Here is an 18,522-nt window from a genome sequence, read left to right on the forward strand (position 1 = left end):
ATCTGGTTTATCTGGTGACTGCAAAAAACCTACCTTTATTTTTCAGGACGGTATATGGCAGACTGCTGATGTACCTGTGAAAGTCATTGGATCAAAGGAGTGCAAGGGGCTCACTCTGCCATCTCTACTTTTCAAACACTATTTTAACACGCATTAATTTTTTCACAATGTCAACCTACTTTGAAGCTGAACTACAGAACAGAAAATGCACTTTTAAAAGTCATTTTGCAAACTTTTTGTTACTTTATAATAGCACTGAAGTTAACTTCAACACTGTCTGTAAATGATCAACTGCAATATTTGGGATAATTTGTTGAAATTTTAGTAAATTTATATAGATGAAGTCAAAATAGTAATCCATAGTTGTAATGAAAGTATGAAATTGTATGTTATACTGTAAACATTAAACCTAAAAATGTAGGAGAGCAAGTAAGAAATATTTGAGCTTTCCATAAGTAATATTCATTTTTCAGATTCTTTAATTGGCGTTTTTAGAGAAAGCAGAGGCAAAGTCTCACATAGTTCTTCTATCCACTCATACCACAAAACCAGCTGAGTTAGAGATGTATAAAAGAAATGCAACTTGATGGACATGTATCATATACTATTAACATGTAACTTGGTTTATATAGGGTTTTTTTCCTAAGTGCAATGTGTTACAAAATTGCAAAAGACAGCAGAGGTTTACTTCTGCAGTTAGCAAACTTTATGGGCGTTGTGATTGTTTGAGTTAATGCTGTAGATTTAATTTATTTTTATATGAATTGCATAACATTTGTGCCTTTAAAAAAACATTTGTGCCTGTGCCTATCGAATTTGTTACTCATGTGCCTCACTTCCTTTTTCAAAGTTTGGCTCTTCATCAAGAAAGCATGGTGTTTGTATAATACACACAACTTTATAAAAATTCCTTTGACTGGGATTTATTTAGAAGGCAGATTTGTAAAAACTGGAGATTGTTTTAAAAGAGGCTTGAAATACTGGATTACTTCCTCACGGGGTAATTGCAATAAATGCAGCTGTGGTAGAGGGAGATGCATCATGCAGGACTTTGAAACTTTGAGATAGTAAATTTAATGTCACCAAAGACGAGAATCCTGAAAAATCACCGAAGATGGTAAAAGCAAACATTTTTAAAAGCAAACAGCATTTCCCTTTGACTGCAAGTCTTCAGACTGAGTGCTTTTGAGGTTGTATGATGTATATGTAAACATAGTATTTTGGGAGGAATAGCATTTTAGAAGGGTATTTTATGGTAGCAGGATGACAAGTATTACCATTTCTATTAAATTTTTTCTGTAACCACCAATTTTAATATTTGTATTGTCATCTAATCTGCTTGCCACACCCTAAGCACAGGAAAGTGACACATTAGTAAGATTTTTTTAAAGCAAGTCACTGATTTAGAAAATCTTCTATGAATTTGTATGTTCAAGTATTTTTTCAATGCAGAAATCAAAAGTATTGGGGAAAAATAATTCAGTAATCTGCACATGGGAATTGCATATGACCATTTTGAATACCAGTATCTATTTCAAATTCTCTATTAAAAAAATAAAACATGCTTGAATTAATTCATGCAAAACCAGTAATGAATTGGACTGCTGAAGCTTTACAAGAAATTAAACTTTGCAGAGGCTACATAAACTCTAATGTATACTACACACTTTTGCAGATGAGAGTTCCGTTGTTAGCATTCAGCACATACTGTACTGTAGATTTGATTAGAAGAGTACATTTGGCTCTTAATTTGCTAATCTTATTGAATGGTAAACTTCTAACTCATAAAATGGTACAGTCTTTTTACTGGAATCTTAATTGTAATCTGCTTCGCAATCAAACTGAGTTTAACGTGACAATATTTTATTAGCGAAAACCCAAAACTGTATTGCTATTTTTAATCAAGTATTACTTTCATTTGTACGTTAAATGAAGTAGCTAAGTTTCAGCACTTTTAAACTAGCCTTCATTCAGGTGATTATACATACATTTGCATTGGGTGCAGGTTACAATTTTGAAGCCATACCAGTTTATATAGACTTTTTGTAAAGAAATTCAAAAACAGTGTAAAAAGTACATGTATGTATCTGATAAAAAAAAGAAAACATATGTAGCAAGCTGGTTCTTGCTTGTGTATACAGCAATATCTGTCGTAGGTGCCTCTTAAGAAAATGAATTTGTAAACACAACTCTAAAGGATCTGAATTTTTATGAATTGTTACTACGTCAGACTGTAAATTAGAGCATACAAGTTTATCTTTACAAAAATTGTAAATACTTCTGATTTTTCATAAAATGTAAATTTTTAAAAAATTTGCACCCATAATAAACATGTAATATATAACTTAAATGCTGATCTATATTGCCTGTACTTTTGCAGTTAGTCCCACAGAGCTTCTAAGCAATAAGACAATAGAACTATGCCTGTATTGATCATTTTTAAAGTGTTAATTGATTTTTAAGTGGTAAGGCGTAAAGATAATATATGAACTCTTTTTATGTATTTAAAAAACAACACAGAGAAGGCAGGTGGAACGATAACTTCTGCACAGAGCTGCATCTCTACTAAACTGGAATGCCTGAGATGTCTGCAATGGCTTATGCCTTTACTAAATTGATATGCTTAACTAATAACTTAGATTAGGCAAAACTGCGGATATGTTTATCAGAAAAAACTCAACTTCGTAGACATAAGCTGCTCTGTAAATAGTGGTGTCAAATGCTGTCCATTCCCTAACTTCCTTAATGAGCCTATATTCTGTTGAGTGCACAGGACAAAAATCAGTGGCAAGATTAAAGTAATTCTTTCTGATTTCTTATGTTCCACCAATCCAAAAGCATGGACGATTTAAGTACTACTTCAGCAGTCTGAGAATGGTCCTTCTAAGCTGCAAGCACAGAAACAAAAGCTGAAACAGAACAAACGTGTTTGAATCTGTTTCTTTCCAACTAATCCCACAGCCTGCATAAGTTTAGCAAGCAATGACTTACTAAATTTACTTTCTCAGCTGGCTGGGTATCATTGCAATAAGTACCATTCTTGTCATGCTGGAAAGCAGTAGTCCAAGGGTTTGATTCTTATCTTCTGCGGGAAGGCGGGAATGAAGAACGTGAGTGCCAGATGGTCAGACCGCAGGGTCCCTCTGGCCCAGCTGTCTGCCTTCAGCCGTGCCCGAAGGACAGGCTGTGGCACGGAGAGCTCACAAGCCATTTCCCTTCTGCTCCCCCAGCATCCTCAGTTGTTGGTTAGAGATGTAAAAGGGTACAAGGCTGCTCAGTTCTTCTAGTACTCATTGAACAGAAAGTGTCAGAGACCACTGGTCTGGCACTTCTGTTAACATTTGACTTCTGTTATTCTAAGCCAATGCCCACGTACCACTCACAGCTGCTATAAACTGGATTTATACCGCTCAAGCAGGTTTCAGATTATCTAAGTACATGATCAGGCAGTTTTTCAGGGATAGCTGACTACCTCTACCACTGCCAAATCATATTTATGCAGGGTATTTGAAGGAGCTAAGGTAATTGATTATCGACTGGAACAGTGTGGGAGGTACAAGTGTGGTGGGTTTTGCTGTCTTAACTGGAAAGAAAGGTCTTGCATCATGCCAGAAAGGATTACATTTCAAGTCTTGTGTGTTTGAGAAGCTTAAGATAGGCATCTTAATATCTGTGTACCTTTTGTTTTCTTGGAATTGCTAGATAATTGGTTTCCATTTCAGTTGTCATGAAAGGGCAATTTTACTTCAGAGCATGCAAGAAAAAAATCAGGAATTCCTCCAAGGATAGAGTAAGCTAAAAACAGGTCAAGGTACTAAAGCAGCAAATAACATATTTACTGTGTGGTGCCCTTGATTGGACTGATTACCAGGCCTCTTAATTGAAAGCTTAATGTTTATCTTCAACTCTGCATATTATTAAACTACTGAGTATTCCTTCTCAACTCACTTTGGCCTCCATGTTCACTGACATGTTGATTTTTAAGTTCTCTCCTAGTTCATTCAATAACCAATAGAAAGCATACAGTCTTTAAAGAATAAAATAATCTTAAAAACGTAAGAGGCCTCTTCTGGATTACATATTAAACATTTAATACTCAAGTTCTGCATTTTCTGTAGCTGCTTTCATTTCCTTTGGAATCCATACTTTCTTTTTTCGAAATCTGGGATGGCTATGTTGATTATTGTAATCTAAAGTATGATGCTTTTTTTTTGCCATTGTCCCAGCTGTATTTCTTTTAAAAAGCCTTGTTCTGTAACTTAGCTTTTTTTGTTGTTGTTAAAACTGAGCTGTTTATTTTTTTTAAAAATCATGCCAGCTTTTTCTCTTAGCATCACCCAGTCTGCCTTCTTGACGTTCTCATCTCCTAAGTCATGTTTTCTGCCCCAGAAACTTAGCAGTGGTAACGTGCTCAGCAGTGACTCAGTTCTTTCTTCACTGTGGTTAAAAGAAGCAGACCATTTTTACCATTGCTGTTTCTCCACTCCTGATGACCCCTCCTGCTTGTAATTAGATAAACTCCTTATATAACACCCACAGCCTTCCCTTCCTCTTCCCACTATTGTCATTGGTGGGTTATATGAATAGTCATCACTGATACAGAAATATTAAAGCTCTCCCAGTGCTGGTACTGAAAGGACATTGCATCCATGCAAGATGCACCAATACAGCTTGGGGAAGGAACAAATAAAAAACAAGACAAACCACAACAACTCAAGTTCAAAAACTGTTATTTACCTTCTCCTTGTGTTGCATTCTGTTTCTCTGGAGCCTGACAGGACTGTGGATTTTGACACAGAACTAAAGTCTGAACAGAGACAACTTTCAGCACCTGACCTCATTCTTGAACGCAGGTTTCTCCTCCACGTGTCAGAATCCCTCAGCCTCCGTGTATGAGTCCCTTCTTGCTCCTGAGCAGCTCCTAGATATTGACAACACACACTAAGTACTTGAGTACATGAGCACAGGAGAGCTGTTGCAGTCTGGGATCTGCCTTCTCTGCAGCTGACATCTCTCCAGGCCAAATGCTGCTACAGCCCTTCTCCATGTTCTGAGTCACTTGATAACGAACAGTCAGCCGGATGTCCGCTTCTAGTGAGAAGACAGAATAAATTTAGTTTTATTTAAGGTCTAAAATGCAGAAGACTGCTCAATTTAAGAAGTGCAACTTGTACATCTAGGACAAGAAATAGCCTCAGACAAACACACTGTTACTCTGCTATAACTTCTCTAGGTAATATAAAGCAAACATTACACTCACAGGAGACAGAATAAGGAAGTAACACGCAAAAACAAATGTAGGCTCCAGTGTTTCCTCTCGATTAAACAGAAGAATATGCATCTGACACAACTTTCCCATGAAGGAGTTGAAAATTTAAAAAAAAAAAAAAGTCAAGGTGATGGGCCATTACAGTTATTCTCTTGGTGTTTCACAAGGTATTTGAGGAGACCCTCCAGCGTCTCAAAACTGAAGTTGTACCTTTAGTACCATGGGAAAGCATACAGGATGTCTTCCCTTGCAAGAAGTCCTGCCCTGTCAACGTAGCTGTGAGCTAGAACTTGGTGTTCCTACACTCAGTGCTGACTGAGCGTGGGCAGCACAGTTCACCTAAGCATCCGCCTTTGCTTCCAGGCAACAACAGGTTTCCTAGAGGGAGAAGTGGGGAACCTGTGCCCCCATTTCCCTGGGCTGTGACCTTTCCAAGTGTCTCAAGTTGGTAGCACTTTTCCCAGCTGATCCCCAAGAGGCACTACAAAAACACGCTGGAATTCAGAGGGTCTGGGCAAATAGCATCTTCTAGCCTTTCTTCCAAGCAATCATCCAGTTTAAAAGAGTCCTACAATAACCTGGTTTTGGTCAAAAAGAGTAAAACCATAGGCTGGGTTTCAGGAAGCCTTTCATCCCCTGTGTAGGCAGCAGCAGTGCAGCCTCCTGCTTTTCATGCTACTGATGGTTAGGAAAAACCCAAGTTTTCACAAGTTGAAAAGAAGCTTTCAAAAAATGTTGCATCTTTCTTTGAGTGGAAACTGTTACCTTGACCCCAGTTTATAGGCAAAAATCGTGTTGAGTTTTACCCTTAAAGAGTAATTCCCAGCCCAGGGGAACATAGACTCAGCTATACTTCCTATTCAGGTCATCAGTGAGGATAAGTGTGTGTTTGTGCCAACACATGGCAGGAGGAGTAGTGTCCAGAAGATACGTTCACTATTGCAACTACTCACAACAGTCTACAGGACATTTTCTTTTAGCATCTGGAGCAAATCTTAAGACCTTGCTCCTATGCCCAGCAGCACCAGTAGCCTGCTATGTCCTCTTCACAGAAGCTGTAAAGTATTCACAGCATACTGTGCCGTACACAACACAGTCTGAACACAAGACAGATTTCTAGGTTAACTGGTAACATTCGGAATCTCCTGCTACTATTTTTGAACCCCCCATGATCTCGTCTATGTTGTTTTTTCCAGAATTAAGAAAACAGTAGAATATTTTTAAGAGCTTGTTTAGTGTTTGTAGTGAGCAACGATATCTGCCATCACCCATCCATCCAGTCCAAAGACGGGTTATCCAACTGCATTAAAATTCTTGTTAAGTCTCTTCTGGGCACTTTCCTTTAGTTAAAGGGTCTTCTTCTAGACTTTTTAAAAACGTTCTGTACTTGCCTCTGTATCTCCACCATGAATGTTCAGCAAAGCCTTCTTCACCTCTCTCCCAGCAAAAGTGTTTTTTATTGTTATTGCGGTCATTTAAAGGCACACATGAATTGTATGTTTACAATAGGTACATAACCAGATCTAACCAGCTGTTTGCAAGTCATGATTCAAATCAATGTTAGATCACGCCAGGTCCATCTTTCAGTGTTTTCCCAGAATTCACTGGCTCTACAGAGAATATTCTCAGCATCTTGTACGCATTCCACTGTCACCTCTGTAATCCAACTATGGTAATTGTAGCAGTTGGGTCAAGGCAAGGAATATGTTAAAAATAGTATGGGAGTATTTCTGTAGTGAACTAACTGGTGCCGTCCTTCCAGAACAAAGCACATTGCACCGAGACTCAAGACACCTCCCTGCTGTGATGTACTTTTTAATCGGAAACACACAGGGCTGCTGGTAAGGACCATACTGGAACTACTTAACAGTCTGCTCGTGCCTTGACTTAGAGAGATACTGCAACATTGCAGCAGCCTGCAGTTGGCCATATCTAACCTTGGAGATTCCCTTTGGCCTGTCGCTTTCGTGAGTTAAGAAACTCTGTGCTCTGATAATTTCATACAGCAGCTGCTTTCCTCTAGGAGGGTCCTAAACTCTGCAGAAGTCCCCACGCTTGCTGGCTGTGAGCAGGTTGTGGGCAACTCAGAGAGCCCTAAACTGAGCTGAAAACAGGAGGTTGGAGCATAGAGGCTGTGGAAAGAAATACTCACAAATGAAATGCTCTCTAATGCAGGTGCCAGACAAAGAATCATAAACTATACATCACCTTAAGCTGCCTGGCTGGATTGCAGAACCAAACATTAGTGACAACCAAGTCACCATTACTTGATTGCATTTGTTGTTTATAATCAGGTTCAAATAGTACGGGCAGGTGGTACTTCTAAAGGTCAACTTATAGATTTTCTAGATGCTCATAAAGCAATAATCCCATGATTGAGACGCCTACGCTAATTAAAACCAGCCAAACTGGCTTAGGCTACAGCTTCATGATGAGCCAGTTGAACAATTCAATACTGTCAGAAGACATAGGCCATGCTCTCTGTCTTCACCCACCACACCTTGTATCAGCTCTGGCATGCATCATGCCTTGCTGTGAGTCAACTCACCAACCAGTCATAGACCAAATCCAGAAAAAAAAAAGATGACATTATTTATGCTAAGTTAAGATAACTGAACCAGCTTGCGGCAGGTCCTGGCAAACGCTGGGCACGGGAATTCCCAGCCTACGAGCCGGGAAGGGGTAGGGAATGACATCTCCCCCTTTTGGCAGCAACACATCAGCAGCCCGACTCCGCTGTTCACTAAACCACTGCCAGAGAGGGGAACCAGAAGTAGCTGGCTCCAAGGACATAATGGAAGACTTCTCTTAATAGTTGTTATAAACCCTGAAGTCATAAACTGTAAGAGATTGACAAGAAAAGCAAATAAACACAGGGGGTAGGAAAGTCCATGTAGATAGTTTAACTGAGGGTGATGATAGAAATTAGTTTGTTCTGAAAAACAACAACAAAAATCTTTAACTTCCACTGTGTTACTGGACCCTTACGTGCTAGAAATGTCAGAATTAGTAAGAACACAAAACGGAGAAATAAAATTGTTTGATAAATGTTTTGCAACATTTCGTAAAGGATATCTAGATTTTGTAGTCACGTGGTGAAAATACTTTGCAACCCAACAATATCTAAAGAAGGATGTTAATACATCATCTACTAAATCAAAATATTTTTAAACTAGCAGATCAGATAAACAACATCCAAGAATTTAGGAAGTTGAATAAGCCATACTACGGACCATTAATTTTTATTTCAGTGAGTCTTAAAATGCTGGTAAGTACTGGAAGATCAGAAGAAAGCTAGCACTGCATCATTACAAAAAAAAAAAAAAAAAGCAAAGGTGACAATCCAATAACTGTAATGTAGAACTTGTTAAGAAAATTAAAATACAATTAAGATAATTAGTATCAGTCATGGATGTACTGAATAGAGGTCTTAAACTAATTTAGCATGAGGCTGAAGATCTGGATCATAACAGTAATAAGGTCAAAGGAAAAAGAGATTTATGTAAGATAACTGAGTTAGCAGTACACAACATTTTGGTTTATAACTAGAGTAATGCAAGAACATGACAGATTAAAAGATGAGTCTTAAGACATTACTAAATGGGGAATCATCTTTAAGTACATTTCCGGTGGACTCCTGCAGAATTCATAACATTTAATATTTTTCCAGTTACCTAATGTTAAAAAACCTGAAGTTTTGTAATGACAAAAGACTGGAGGAGAAAAAAAAGAAGCTAGATCTCATGTATAAACAGTTTTCTCCACTTCATCATCACACAAAATGGCAGGAAGAGACTTTTGGATCAAATAATTAGGGACAAAATAACCTATCACACTGGGATGACTAAGGACTTTTCTGAACTATTCTTAAAAGACATGCAGGGCTACATCCAGGACAACAAATCCGCAAATCTTCATGAGGTCACAGAAGAGCTAAGGCTAGAAGGGAACTCTGGGGATCATCTAGCCATTCACCCTGCTCAAAGCAGGAGCAAAACCCTGAAGCCTTACCAAACTGATGAACTCTTCAGAGGTTAAAATGTGGGGTTTAACAGCAAAAAGGTCCAGAAAAGCGTGCTTGCTTTGGAACCCATCATTCCCCCTTTTACCAATACAACCTCCTCCAGGCTACATTGGCTTTCTGGACCTTCCATTAGTTCAGTGAACACCTGTTTAACTATCACTCTTAGCTTATTCTTTTCCTTTATTTATTCTCACCTACTTGACTGAAGTTCCATTCCCAGAATCTTCCTCTGTTTTTTCTAATGAAGAAACAAGTTCCCTGGAGAAAGGTTGATTTTAGTCTCTTGACCTCAACGGAATAGTGAGATAAAGTCTTTGTTTTCATTGACTCTTTTCCACCTCAGTAAAACTTGGCATCTGGCATCTTATACTTCAGCCAGAATGACTGGAAAAGATGTAGGCCAGTGTGACAGATCTACCTGTACAAAAGAGTTCCGGAGGTAAGGTTCACTTCAGACTGACCTGAAGTTCCTATTGAAAGGTAAATTCTGAGCTTCACCTAGTGCAAACTACCCTTCCCTACACCCTGTCCTAAATCTTCTTCATCCACAACAGAAACAACACTCTCTACCCTACATACTAATACGCTTGTATTTCTTTATTTGGACAGAATACATTTCTGTTGTTGCTTTCTCCATTGATCGTCCTGCAATCTCCACCCATCTTTTCTCAGTGTCTGTGTCAGATGCTACCAGGCCCTTCAAGACAATTAAGTTGTTTGATATGATTCAAGCACATATTATGGGACCGAGTCAAACATTCTTATCCCTTAAACAAGAGCTCTATCCACAAAGCTGTTCTAGATACTATACACCATAGTATAGTGAGATACCATGCAGAGAAGACACAGACCTTGGTGGAGCAGTTTCCTAGTCATTTTTTTCTTACATTTCTGGAATCTTTATCTAGATACTCCAAGGCCTACCAGTGACTCCCTGCTTGGAGTCACTCATGGTATAAAAAAGCCTATAGACCATATGTCAGAAAAAAGATACGACCAATATTCAGAAATTCTTCGGGGCACATAACCCAATCTTCTCCCTTTCCCTCCATCTCAAGGCTTTCAGAAATTCCCTCTGGCTACAAGTTTCCTGAATAAGTAAGAGAAATACGAGTTTGAGAGAATCCAACAGCCTGTGGTGCCACACAGCCATTTCACATTAGGGGACAAGCGACTAAGGTGTGTGGCAGTAGCATCCCATAGGTACCGTTAGTTAGAGAAAGGCTTTCAGCTCCAGTGCCTGGACACATCCACACACAAGCATGCACTTATGGCACTCAGAAGAATCAGTAACCTGCTCTTCTTCTGTGATGATGAATTCCACAATATAGGAGAGCAAACCTAGGGATCACACAGAAATAATTCTCATCATCTAGAACGGCAAAATAATTAAATAAAGCAAGCAAAACATTACCAAAAAAATAAGCTTAGGCAAGGTCCCTCTACAAAAAAAAACACCACCTACTGCATTTATAATCATATGTGAAAGTACCAGCCATGATTAAGCTAACACTCCTTGTTTCTGGGTTTTTTTGATTTTTAAATAAGATGCACTAAAATGTAAAAGGCAGAGGTAGAGACATTAACAATAGTCTTAATATTATTTCATTTAACTTAAAGCAAAGATGGAAAGTATTAAAAAAAAAGCCATGGGACTTGCAAAATGAGTGGAGCAGGACACCAGTGATTTGAGTCTACTTTATACTATCAAAGTCTAAGGACAGACTTCATCACAGCTGGTACAAACACGGGCAGAAAAACAGCACTCCCTGTATGGCAACAGCACTGTAAAGGAAAGGTGAACGGAACTTCGGTATGACTAACAGGGCTTATGCTAGATTCTTTAGCTACTTGATTCTAAAACAAAGACACTGTAACCTTCTAGCACATGCTCTAATTTAGGGAGAAGGTGATACAGAAATGTTGCATGGCCTGCACTTTACAGGCTGTACTAGAAAATTGCGGTGCTTTGTAAGCTGTAAGTTTGAACAACAATTCCACAGAACCATCTTAAACACAATTCTAATAAACTGTCCTTCCAGGTCTATAGCTTCTTTGTTGGAGGTCCAGAAAAATAATACCTGTAGGTTTTTTTTTCAACTTGCGGATCCATCAGAATGCAGTTAACCCTTATTTTGAAACTGAAGATGTGTATCCTTTAAATGTTACCCCAAAAAGAGAACTTGCAAGCTGACATAAGCAGTAGTAGAAAGCATCGTCCTAAGTTTGGATCAGTCACCTACACAACAGAAACTATGTGCGTGTTTCCTTTAGACAAAATGAACCAAGAAATAAGGTTGAAGAGAAGGACATAGTATGTCAAAACTGCATTGCTAAAGGACAGAAGACAGTACTTTACTTACAGAATTCTTACTTTTCCTTCAGCTCTCTACATCTCTGACTAAAGGCATCATTAATGATGCCTTCTCAGGGATATGCTCTACATGAAAGTGTGCCCAGAAAAATGAAGCCTCCATTTGACGGGTGGCCTGGTGGTACCAGCAGGCAAACTGAACTTTGTATAGCTCATTTATCCACAAAAATCAGTTAATCTTGCTCAATGGAACATAGTGAAATACGAATTTCAGTACAAAAGTCCTCCCCTCTAAATACAAAGCAGGCTTGGAAAAAAAGAAATTTCTGTTGTCTGAGAGCAACCCACCTACATTCATCGCTTACTTAACTGTTTGGTTAGTTCATGATGCAGTCAATTCCACCCAAAGGACTGTGTTCTCAGGAACTTCATAAGTACAAAGAGCTGGAAGCAAGACCTCTGTAATGATAACCTGCACTGACATGCCTCCAACATATTCTGTATGTTCTACTTAAAAGAGTCTCTCTGAATACCCAGGATTAGATTAAAAAAGGAGTAGCCTCTTACAGAACTGGAGAAAAAAAAAGTTCATGTGTCAAAAGACAGCATCTCCTTCAAGTCCCACTCACGTGCTAGACGTCTGGAGCACCTAAATCTGTTCTTTGAATTACCTGGCCGTTATGATCACTACGTACCCTAACAGTGCCCACTCCAGCCACGGGGAGGGGGCAGGGGGACACAGCTGCAACAGCAACAACAGCCCCGTTGCCTCGCCCAACCACAGTTCACCACGAGCCAGATTTACCTTTTCAAACACTCCCAAGCCCCAGTCTTTGAAAGAAGTGGAATCAAATTCAAAGAGGATTTTCTCCTGTATGGGGGAAACTATCAAAACGGAGCTAAATATCACCCAGGATGCTCAGAACATAAAAGTTGCTTAGAAAGTGAAAGAACTGATTGGATGCTGAAATAGTGAGCATCTAGATGGAAAATGTGCACGCAACTATGGTAAAAGTAGAAAAAGCTGATGATCTAATAGCCTGGTAATTTCCATCTTGAAAGAAATGAGATTTCATTACAAGTATTAAGGAAAAAAAAAAAAAAAAGACTACTGAACTAATTACAATTCATTAAGACTTGTTATTCCCCTCTCCCAGGAAAAAATTTTCACACTCTGGGAAGTCTGTCCTTCCTCAAGTTGCAGTATCACAACATCAAATTAAATGTTCTAACTTTCTGGGTCTGACAGATGATTTAGTCTTAGCTAGGAAACACGTCACATGCACAGAAAGCCTCCAATACACTACAAACAGTAAGTCCTGCACTTTTAATACTACGATGCAAAATTTTACCTTTGCAAATGGTTTTCCAGCCAAAAAGCTGTACAGGTGTATGTTACAGAGATAAATTTATCTAGTCAAAAGGATAGTGATAATTTCAATGCTCTACTGTCAGAAGAAACAAAGTACAATATGACCAGCTACGCATCACCAGTTGAACACATGAACACAAGAAGTATTTTCCAAAACTGTACTCAGAAGGTCATTTCGGTTAATACTAACCAAGGAAGATAATTAAAGGCCTGCTCAAAATACTTATCAAGCCAATAACATTTGGCACACAACCCGGTAAGGTTTTGCTCTATAACCTTCGAAGAGATCCTATCTCCCACTCAACACGTGCCAATCCAAAAGGGCTAAGTATAGCCCTGATCTCACACACTGCTCTTGTATCACACACCGATGACACAGTGTCACCATCTCCTCTCATAGAAACGTCGATCCTTTCACGAAGAGAGATGTGATTTTGAGTGCTCCACTCAAGCACTTTTGGCAGCACGAACCTCAAAATGGCAGATCTCATTGTATAACTTCCAAACGGATCATCACCTGCAAATCACCTCCTAGACGGGACTTGCCCTCAGTCTGAGAAGTTCAAGGTTTCTCTTCTACTCAGACTCTGATGTAATTTGGGCAAGCACAAACCCAGCACCTACAGCTCTGGAAAATATAATAGGATGGGAGGACAAAAACACATGGATGCAGAACTCTTGCAAGCCAAAATACAAGGCTCCCAGGCCACAGAAAGTAAGCAATCTGACCTCGCAGCCTAGAAATGAACACTCAACCCTTGGAGTCCTTTCTCCTGAACTGGGGCCACTAACTGATTTACATTTAAAAGTTAATTGAACCCAGTCGATGACACACGACCACTGTGCATTTTCTCCTGATTCAGTGTACACCCAGCCTACTGGCCTTGGGTTCCTTTTAAACAAGGGCACTGATGACTAACTCTTGAAGAGAACGTTACGGATCTTTTAAGGCTGCTTTAGAAACCTGCACCTTACACAGGGAACGGTTTCCTCAAGCCCACACTGGGTCTCTGCGTGCACTGGAAGAGAAGAAATGGAAGAGCTTCACATCCCTTTTTGCTTCGCTCCCCAGCACAACCAAGCTGCCCTTCTCCAGGCTTCAGCTCCTGGCCGTAAGAGGGTGCAACACGCAGGAGCACGCGCAGGGCTGACCTTCGTTTCCTGATCCCGGTGCCGTCACAGTGCGGTGCAGCTGCTTAGGGGTTACCCGCGCCACCAGCTGAAGGTATCTGTCACACCCTTCTCTTAAGTATCAAATGCAACGTGATAAGCGAACCCAACAAATTAAGATGCAGATGTGAGATACAAGTCTGCCTCTCCTGGCCAAAACAAAGCTATTTGATTTTTACTAGGGTTAATGCATAACTTCTTTGAATTTTGTTAATTTTTAATCACTTCTCTCTAAATACCTCAATTTCCTTTCAACACTTTCCTTTCAATACTTAAAGGGGGGTTATAAGAAAGATGGGACAGACTTTTTGGTAAGTCCTGTTGCGACAAGACAAAGGGTAACAGTCTTAAACTAAAAAAAAGTAGATTCAGACTAGATGTAAGAAAGAAATCTTCTACAATGAGGGTGGTGGAACACAGGACCAGGTTGCCCAGAGAGGTGGTAGATGCCCCATCCCTGGGAACATTCCAGGTCAGGTTGGACAAGGCTCTGAGCAGCCTCCTCAAGTTGAAGATGTCCCTGCTCACCCAAAGCATTCCATGGTTCTATGATTTATTAACAGAAATACTGAACAAGACTGTTGCATTCACACGCTTCAGAGGGACGGGAGGGAAGGGTGGGAAAGAAGATTTATGGATAAGAGGCAGCGACCGCCAGCCAAGTCATGAACACCCGTGGCATGCCCAGGCCCTGAAGAGAGCCGTCATCTTGGTTTTGTTGCCGGGCGTTTCTCCGCTCATCCCAAGAAGGGATCTCCATGGGTCACTCGGGTACGCCGCACAAGCGCGGTGCCGCAGACCCGGTCAGCTGCTGTGCCGGGGGGAGGGTGTCAATGCCTAGCTCACCCTCCCTCCCAGTACAGCCAGCATGATACCCTTTTCTGTGGTTCTTTTGTAGCTACCCGCCAAACTTCAAAAAAAAAGAACTATTTCAGGGTTAATTAAGTTTGGTTCAAAAGCTTACTGAATGTTGGCAGCAATGCTTTTGTCATTTCTGAGGCTATGAATTGACAATTCTAATAAAACAAACATTTTTATATTCTCATATTTCTAAGTATAGCTCTTTTGAGTCTACCAGAACATAAATAAACCAAAACACACAGTTCTTGCTATTCAACTGAGCTTTGCAGTTTCTATGCACACCGAGTGCTTGCTTTGAACTGGCTGTACAGAACTCAATGGGAGCTGGAGAACTGGGTCACTGCTGACTTCTGCACCATCATCTCATTTGCTCGACACCATCACAGCAACCAAGCTGCAATTTATGAAGTAAAATTTACCGTGCATTACCTCTATGCATTCTTCAGCAGCTCTTGCTTCGAAGCATACCAATAAAAGGTCATCTCTCACTGGAACAAAGCAAGCAGCACCAGCCTTGACTCGAGGATCTCGTACTGTTTCAGAAAAACAGAAAAAGAAAGCTCCCAAGTGTGCTGTGCATTATAAATACCAGGTATTTCTCCAGTTGTTACGTTCTCGTCAGGACAGGCTAGGACAGTCTGGATTCTCTCACCGTGTTTTCAAACATCTGAGCAGGTTCTGCAGATGATTTTTAGTGTTTTGAACTGAAGCAGAGTCTCAGCATATCCAGTATTTCTCATGTCTAATCTCAAAAGAGAAATATTACTCTAATAGATGTGCTTTTATTGACCAGTCTCGTGTTGCTTATAACAGAGTAACATCTCTTCTGTGCAGTGGAATTTTATTCTAGAAGTGACCAGCATTTATTCTTACTTACTGCACTTGTAATTTCTAGAGACCATCATCACTAGGCAAACAACCCAAACCACATAAATTGCTTTGCCACTTACATGTTTGCTAATGAAAAAATAAAAAAAAAAAAAAGAGGGAAGGCAAAGACAGTAATTTTCATTTATACTTCATCAAATTATTGCTATAAGTCATGGCTTCCATCAAAACAGCCTTGACTAATACCCAACCAGTAAATTATCAACAACGATATTTATCTGCTCATCATCCCAAATAGTAGTCTTGTCAGTGGCTTCACAAGCCAGAAATAATTTCAAAAGCGGTGACTTTTTGGTAGTTCTGGGTTCCCTGCCATACTCCAGGTGCGAATGCACGGTAGCTTTCCGTAGCTCTAGGACTGCTTTCTATGCCAGTCCAAAATACTTTATTTTCTTCATTTGCATCAACATCCAAAAAAACCACTGTCACACAAGAATGTCCATGCTTAACACAAACAACTCTCTCAGTACTTTCCTGTATGGCAAAAACCACTTTAGCTCCATATTTGCCACATATTACTGCTTAGGGTCTGGAAGTAAAATATGCATTACTCATAGTTAAACAGTTACTACGCTAAAAGCTAAAAAAAAAAAAAACAGTTACAAAAATATTCTTATCTTAAATCACAAGATATGTCTCTAGATTACAATTTAATGACTACAGTCATATGACAGGAATCAACGTCCACTTAATCCACTGAAAATTCACATCAGGCCGAGTGAGAAACTCATGAACTGAAAAATGATATTCCTGAAATCCCTTCTTTCATCATTGGTGTCAAATCCTGAAGCCAAACAGTACGAGAAACCCAAGTGGTGGATGGAGGGAGAAAGATGATGACAAGCTTTGCAGAGTGAAATCATTTGCATGTAGATGCTAGCCAACAAGCTTGTTAACTTCTGTCAAGACTGACCCTTTTTTCTTATTTTTAAAAAGTGGAATTCTTAAGACATGTTAGGTTTGGTACAAGAGGTATTTACATAAAAGGAAAAACGTATTTACTTAACAGGGAAAGAGACAGAAGATAAACCCACAGCAGTGGTCCACTGATTTAATGGTGTCACACAACGGAAGAAAGTGTAGCCTGACAAAATACTTCACACAGAAATGAGCACCACAGAAATGGGGTCCTTTTAATTGTTAAAGCTCTATGCTGGAAGAACAGCAGAACCAGAACCAGATACTAGAAAACTTCCATATAAGCATAATTAAATCTCCTTCTGTCACCGTTGTCACACATCATAAAACTCCAATTATACATTTTGATGCTCTTTCACTCTTTGCTGGACTTCAGCTTCAGCATGTGTTCATAACAAACACTGCTCATCTTCTGTTGTTCTCTTCAGGCTTTTTTTAACTCCTTGCTTTTTATTTTCACTGCAATACTTCACAGAATACAGGAATCATTACTCCCCAGTCTCTCCTTACCATGAGACTCTTCACAGCAGTATCCAAGTGTTTCACAACTGAAGCCCACCTTCCAGCCCGTGGTAGCTGAGTTGGGACATAAAACAGTCGAGACAGCAAAAGGTCACTAACACTCAGGAATCGACAACTCCGGAAAGCCTGAAACGTTCTAACCCATCACAAGCTCCTTCCTACACCCCACATGCATTTCATACTCTCTGGTTCTTCACTCAGGTCCAAGTTTTCCCTAGTTCTCTATGCACATCCAGATCCCCTCCAAAAAACCTACATATCCCATTTTCCCCCAGTCTCATCGTCCAGGCAAACTATCTCCCTGCCAGGCAAGACTTGACACCACTCCCTTTTCGTCCTGCCATCTGTATTTCCTGCGCATCACTCCACACAGAGTCACACAACGTTCGGGGTCAGAAGGGACCTCTGTGGGTCATCCAGTCCAACCCTCCTGCCGAAGCAGGGTCACCTACAGCAGGCTGCACAGGACCTTGTCCAGGCGGGTCTTGAATATCTCCAGAGAAGGAGACTCCACAACCTCCCTGGGCAGCCTGTGCCAGTGCTCCGTCACCCCAGGTTGTTTCCCTGACTCCTCACCAGCTACCAGGCCGTGCCCACCCAGCGGGGCAGCTTCAGCCCCGCCGTCATTCAGGTCCCGCCGTCGCTACACCCGCTCACCACCGGCACACCCTCGCCTTCCTCCCCTGGCTCCTTGCCCTCTCGCACCGCTGCTCCTGGCCCTTCACGGCTCTCTCATCTCGCCCACCACGGCCAGCTTTCTCCTCCACACCGCCCGCACCTAGCAAGCGAGACAGAAAGCATCTTGGCCTGTCTTTAACGCCCAGCAGCTGCCCACGAGTGCCTAAGGCTGAAGGCTGAAGCGACCGCAAGGAGGGCTCCTGAAGCGGGAGGTGCAGCACAGCGTCCCTCAGAGGGCCGCTCACCCGCTTCTCCTCCAAGCCACCGGCGCTCCTGCAACGGCCCTGCCCAGCCAGCTGCCACCGCGCTCCGGCCCGGCGGCGAACACGCCCGCACCGCCGCGGAGCCGGCCGTCGGCCAGCAGGGAGCATCCCCTCGGCCTGTCCCCCAGCGCCGGGCAGCCCCAGCCATCCCGGGGGTGGCCAACATGGCGTCGCCCCGCACCACCTCCTCCTCCTGGCCCGGCAGGAGGCGGGGAGCGGCTGAGGGGCGAGGCCGGGCGGGGC

At 41.1% G+C, this 18,522-nt stretch overlaps 1 protein-coding gene and 1 long non-coding RNA gene across 2 annotated transcripts in view; one reads left to right on the top strand and one right to left on the bottom strand.

Moving 5' to 3' along the window:
• Positions 1 to 2,329, top strand: part of FCHO2 (FCH and mu domain containing endocytic adaptor 2) — a 95,869-nt gene extending 93,540 nt beyond the window's left edge. Inside the window, exon 26 of the mRNA XM_075447040.1 lies at positions 47 to 2,329. Within this exon, the coding sequence (XP_075303155.1) occupies positions 47 to 69 (23 nt within the window). The 3' untranslated portion in view covers positions 70 to 2,329. The remainder of the gene's footprint in view (positions 1 to 46) is intronic.
• A 2,317-nt stretch (positions 2,330 to 4,646) lies between these two features.
• Positions 4,647 to 18,411, bottom strand: LOC142358892 (uncharacterized). Its single transcript, XR_012761931.1, has 4 exons — positions 18,262 to 18,411; positions 17,327 to 17,392; positions 15,440 to 15,543; positions 4,647 to 5,091 (listed from the first exon to the last, which is right to left on the bottom strand). It is a non-coding gene; the product is annotated as an uncharacterized LOC142358892 (long non-coding RNA).
• Between the last annotated feature and the right edge of the window lie 111 nt (positions 18,412 to 18,522).

Source organism: Opisthocomus hoazin, chromosome Z (genome assembly GCF_030867145.1).
Source record: "Opisthocomus hoazin isolate bOpiHoa1 chromosome Z, bOpiHoa1.hap1, whole genome shotgun sequence".
NCBI lineage: Eukaryota > Metazoa > Chordata > Aves > Opisthocomiformes > Opisthocomidae > Opisthocomus > Opisthocomus hoazin.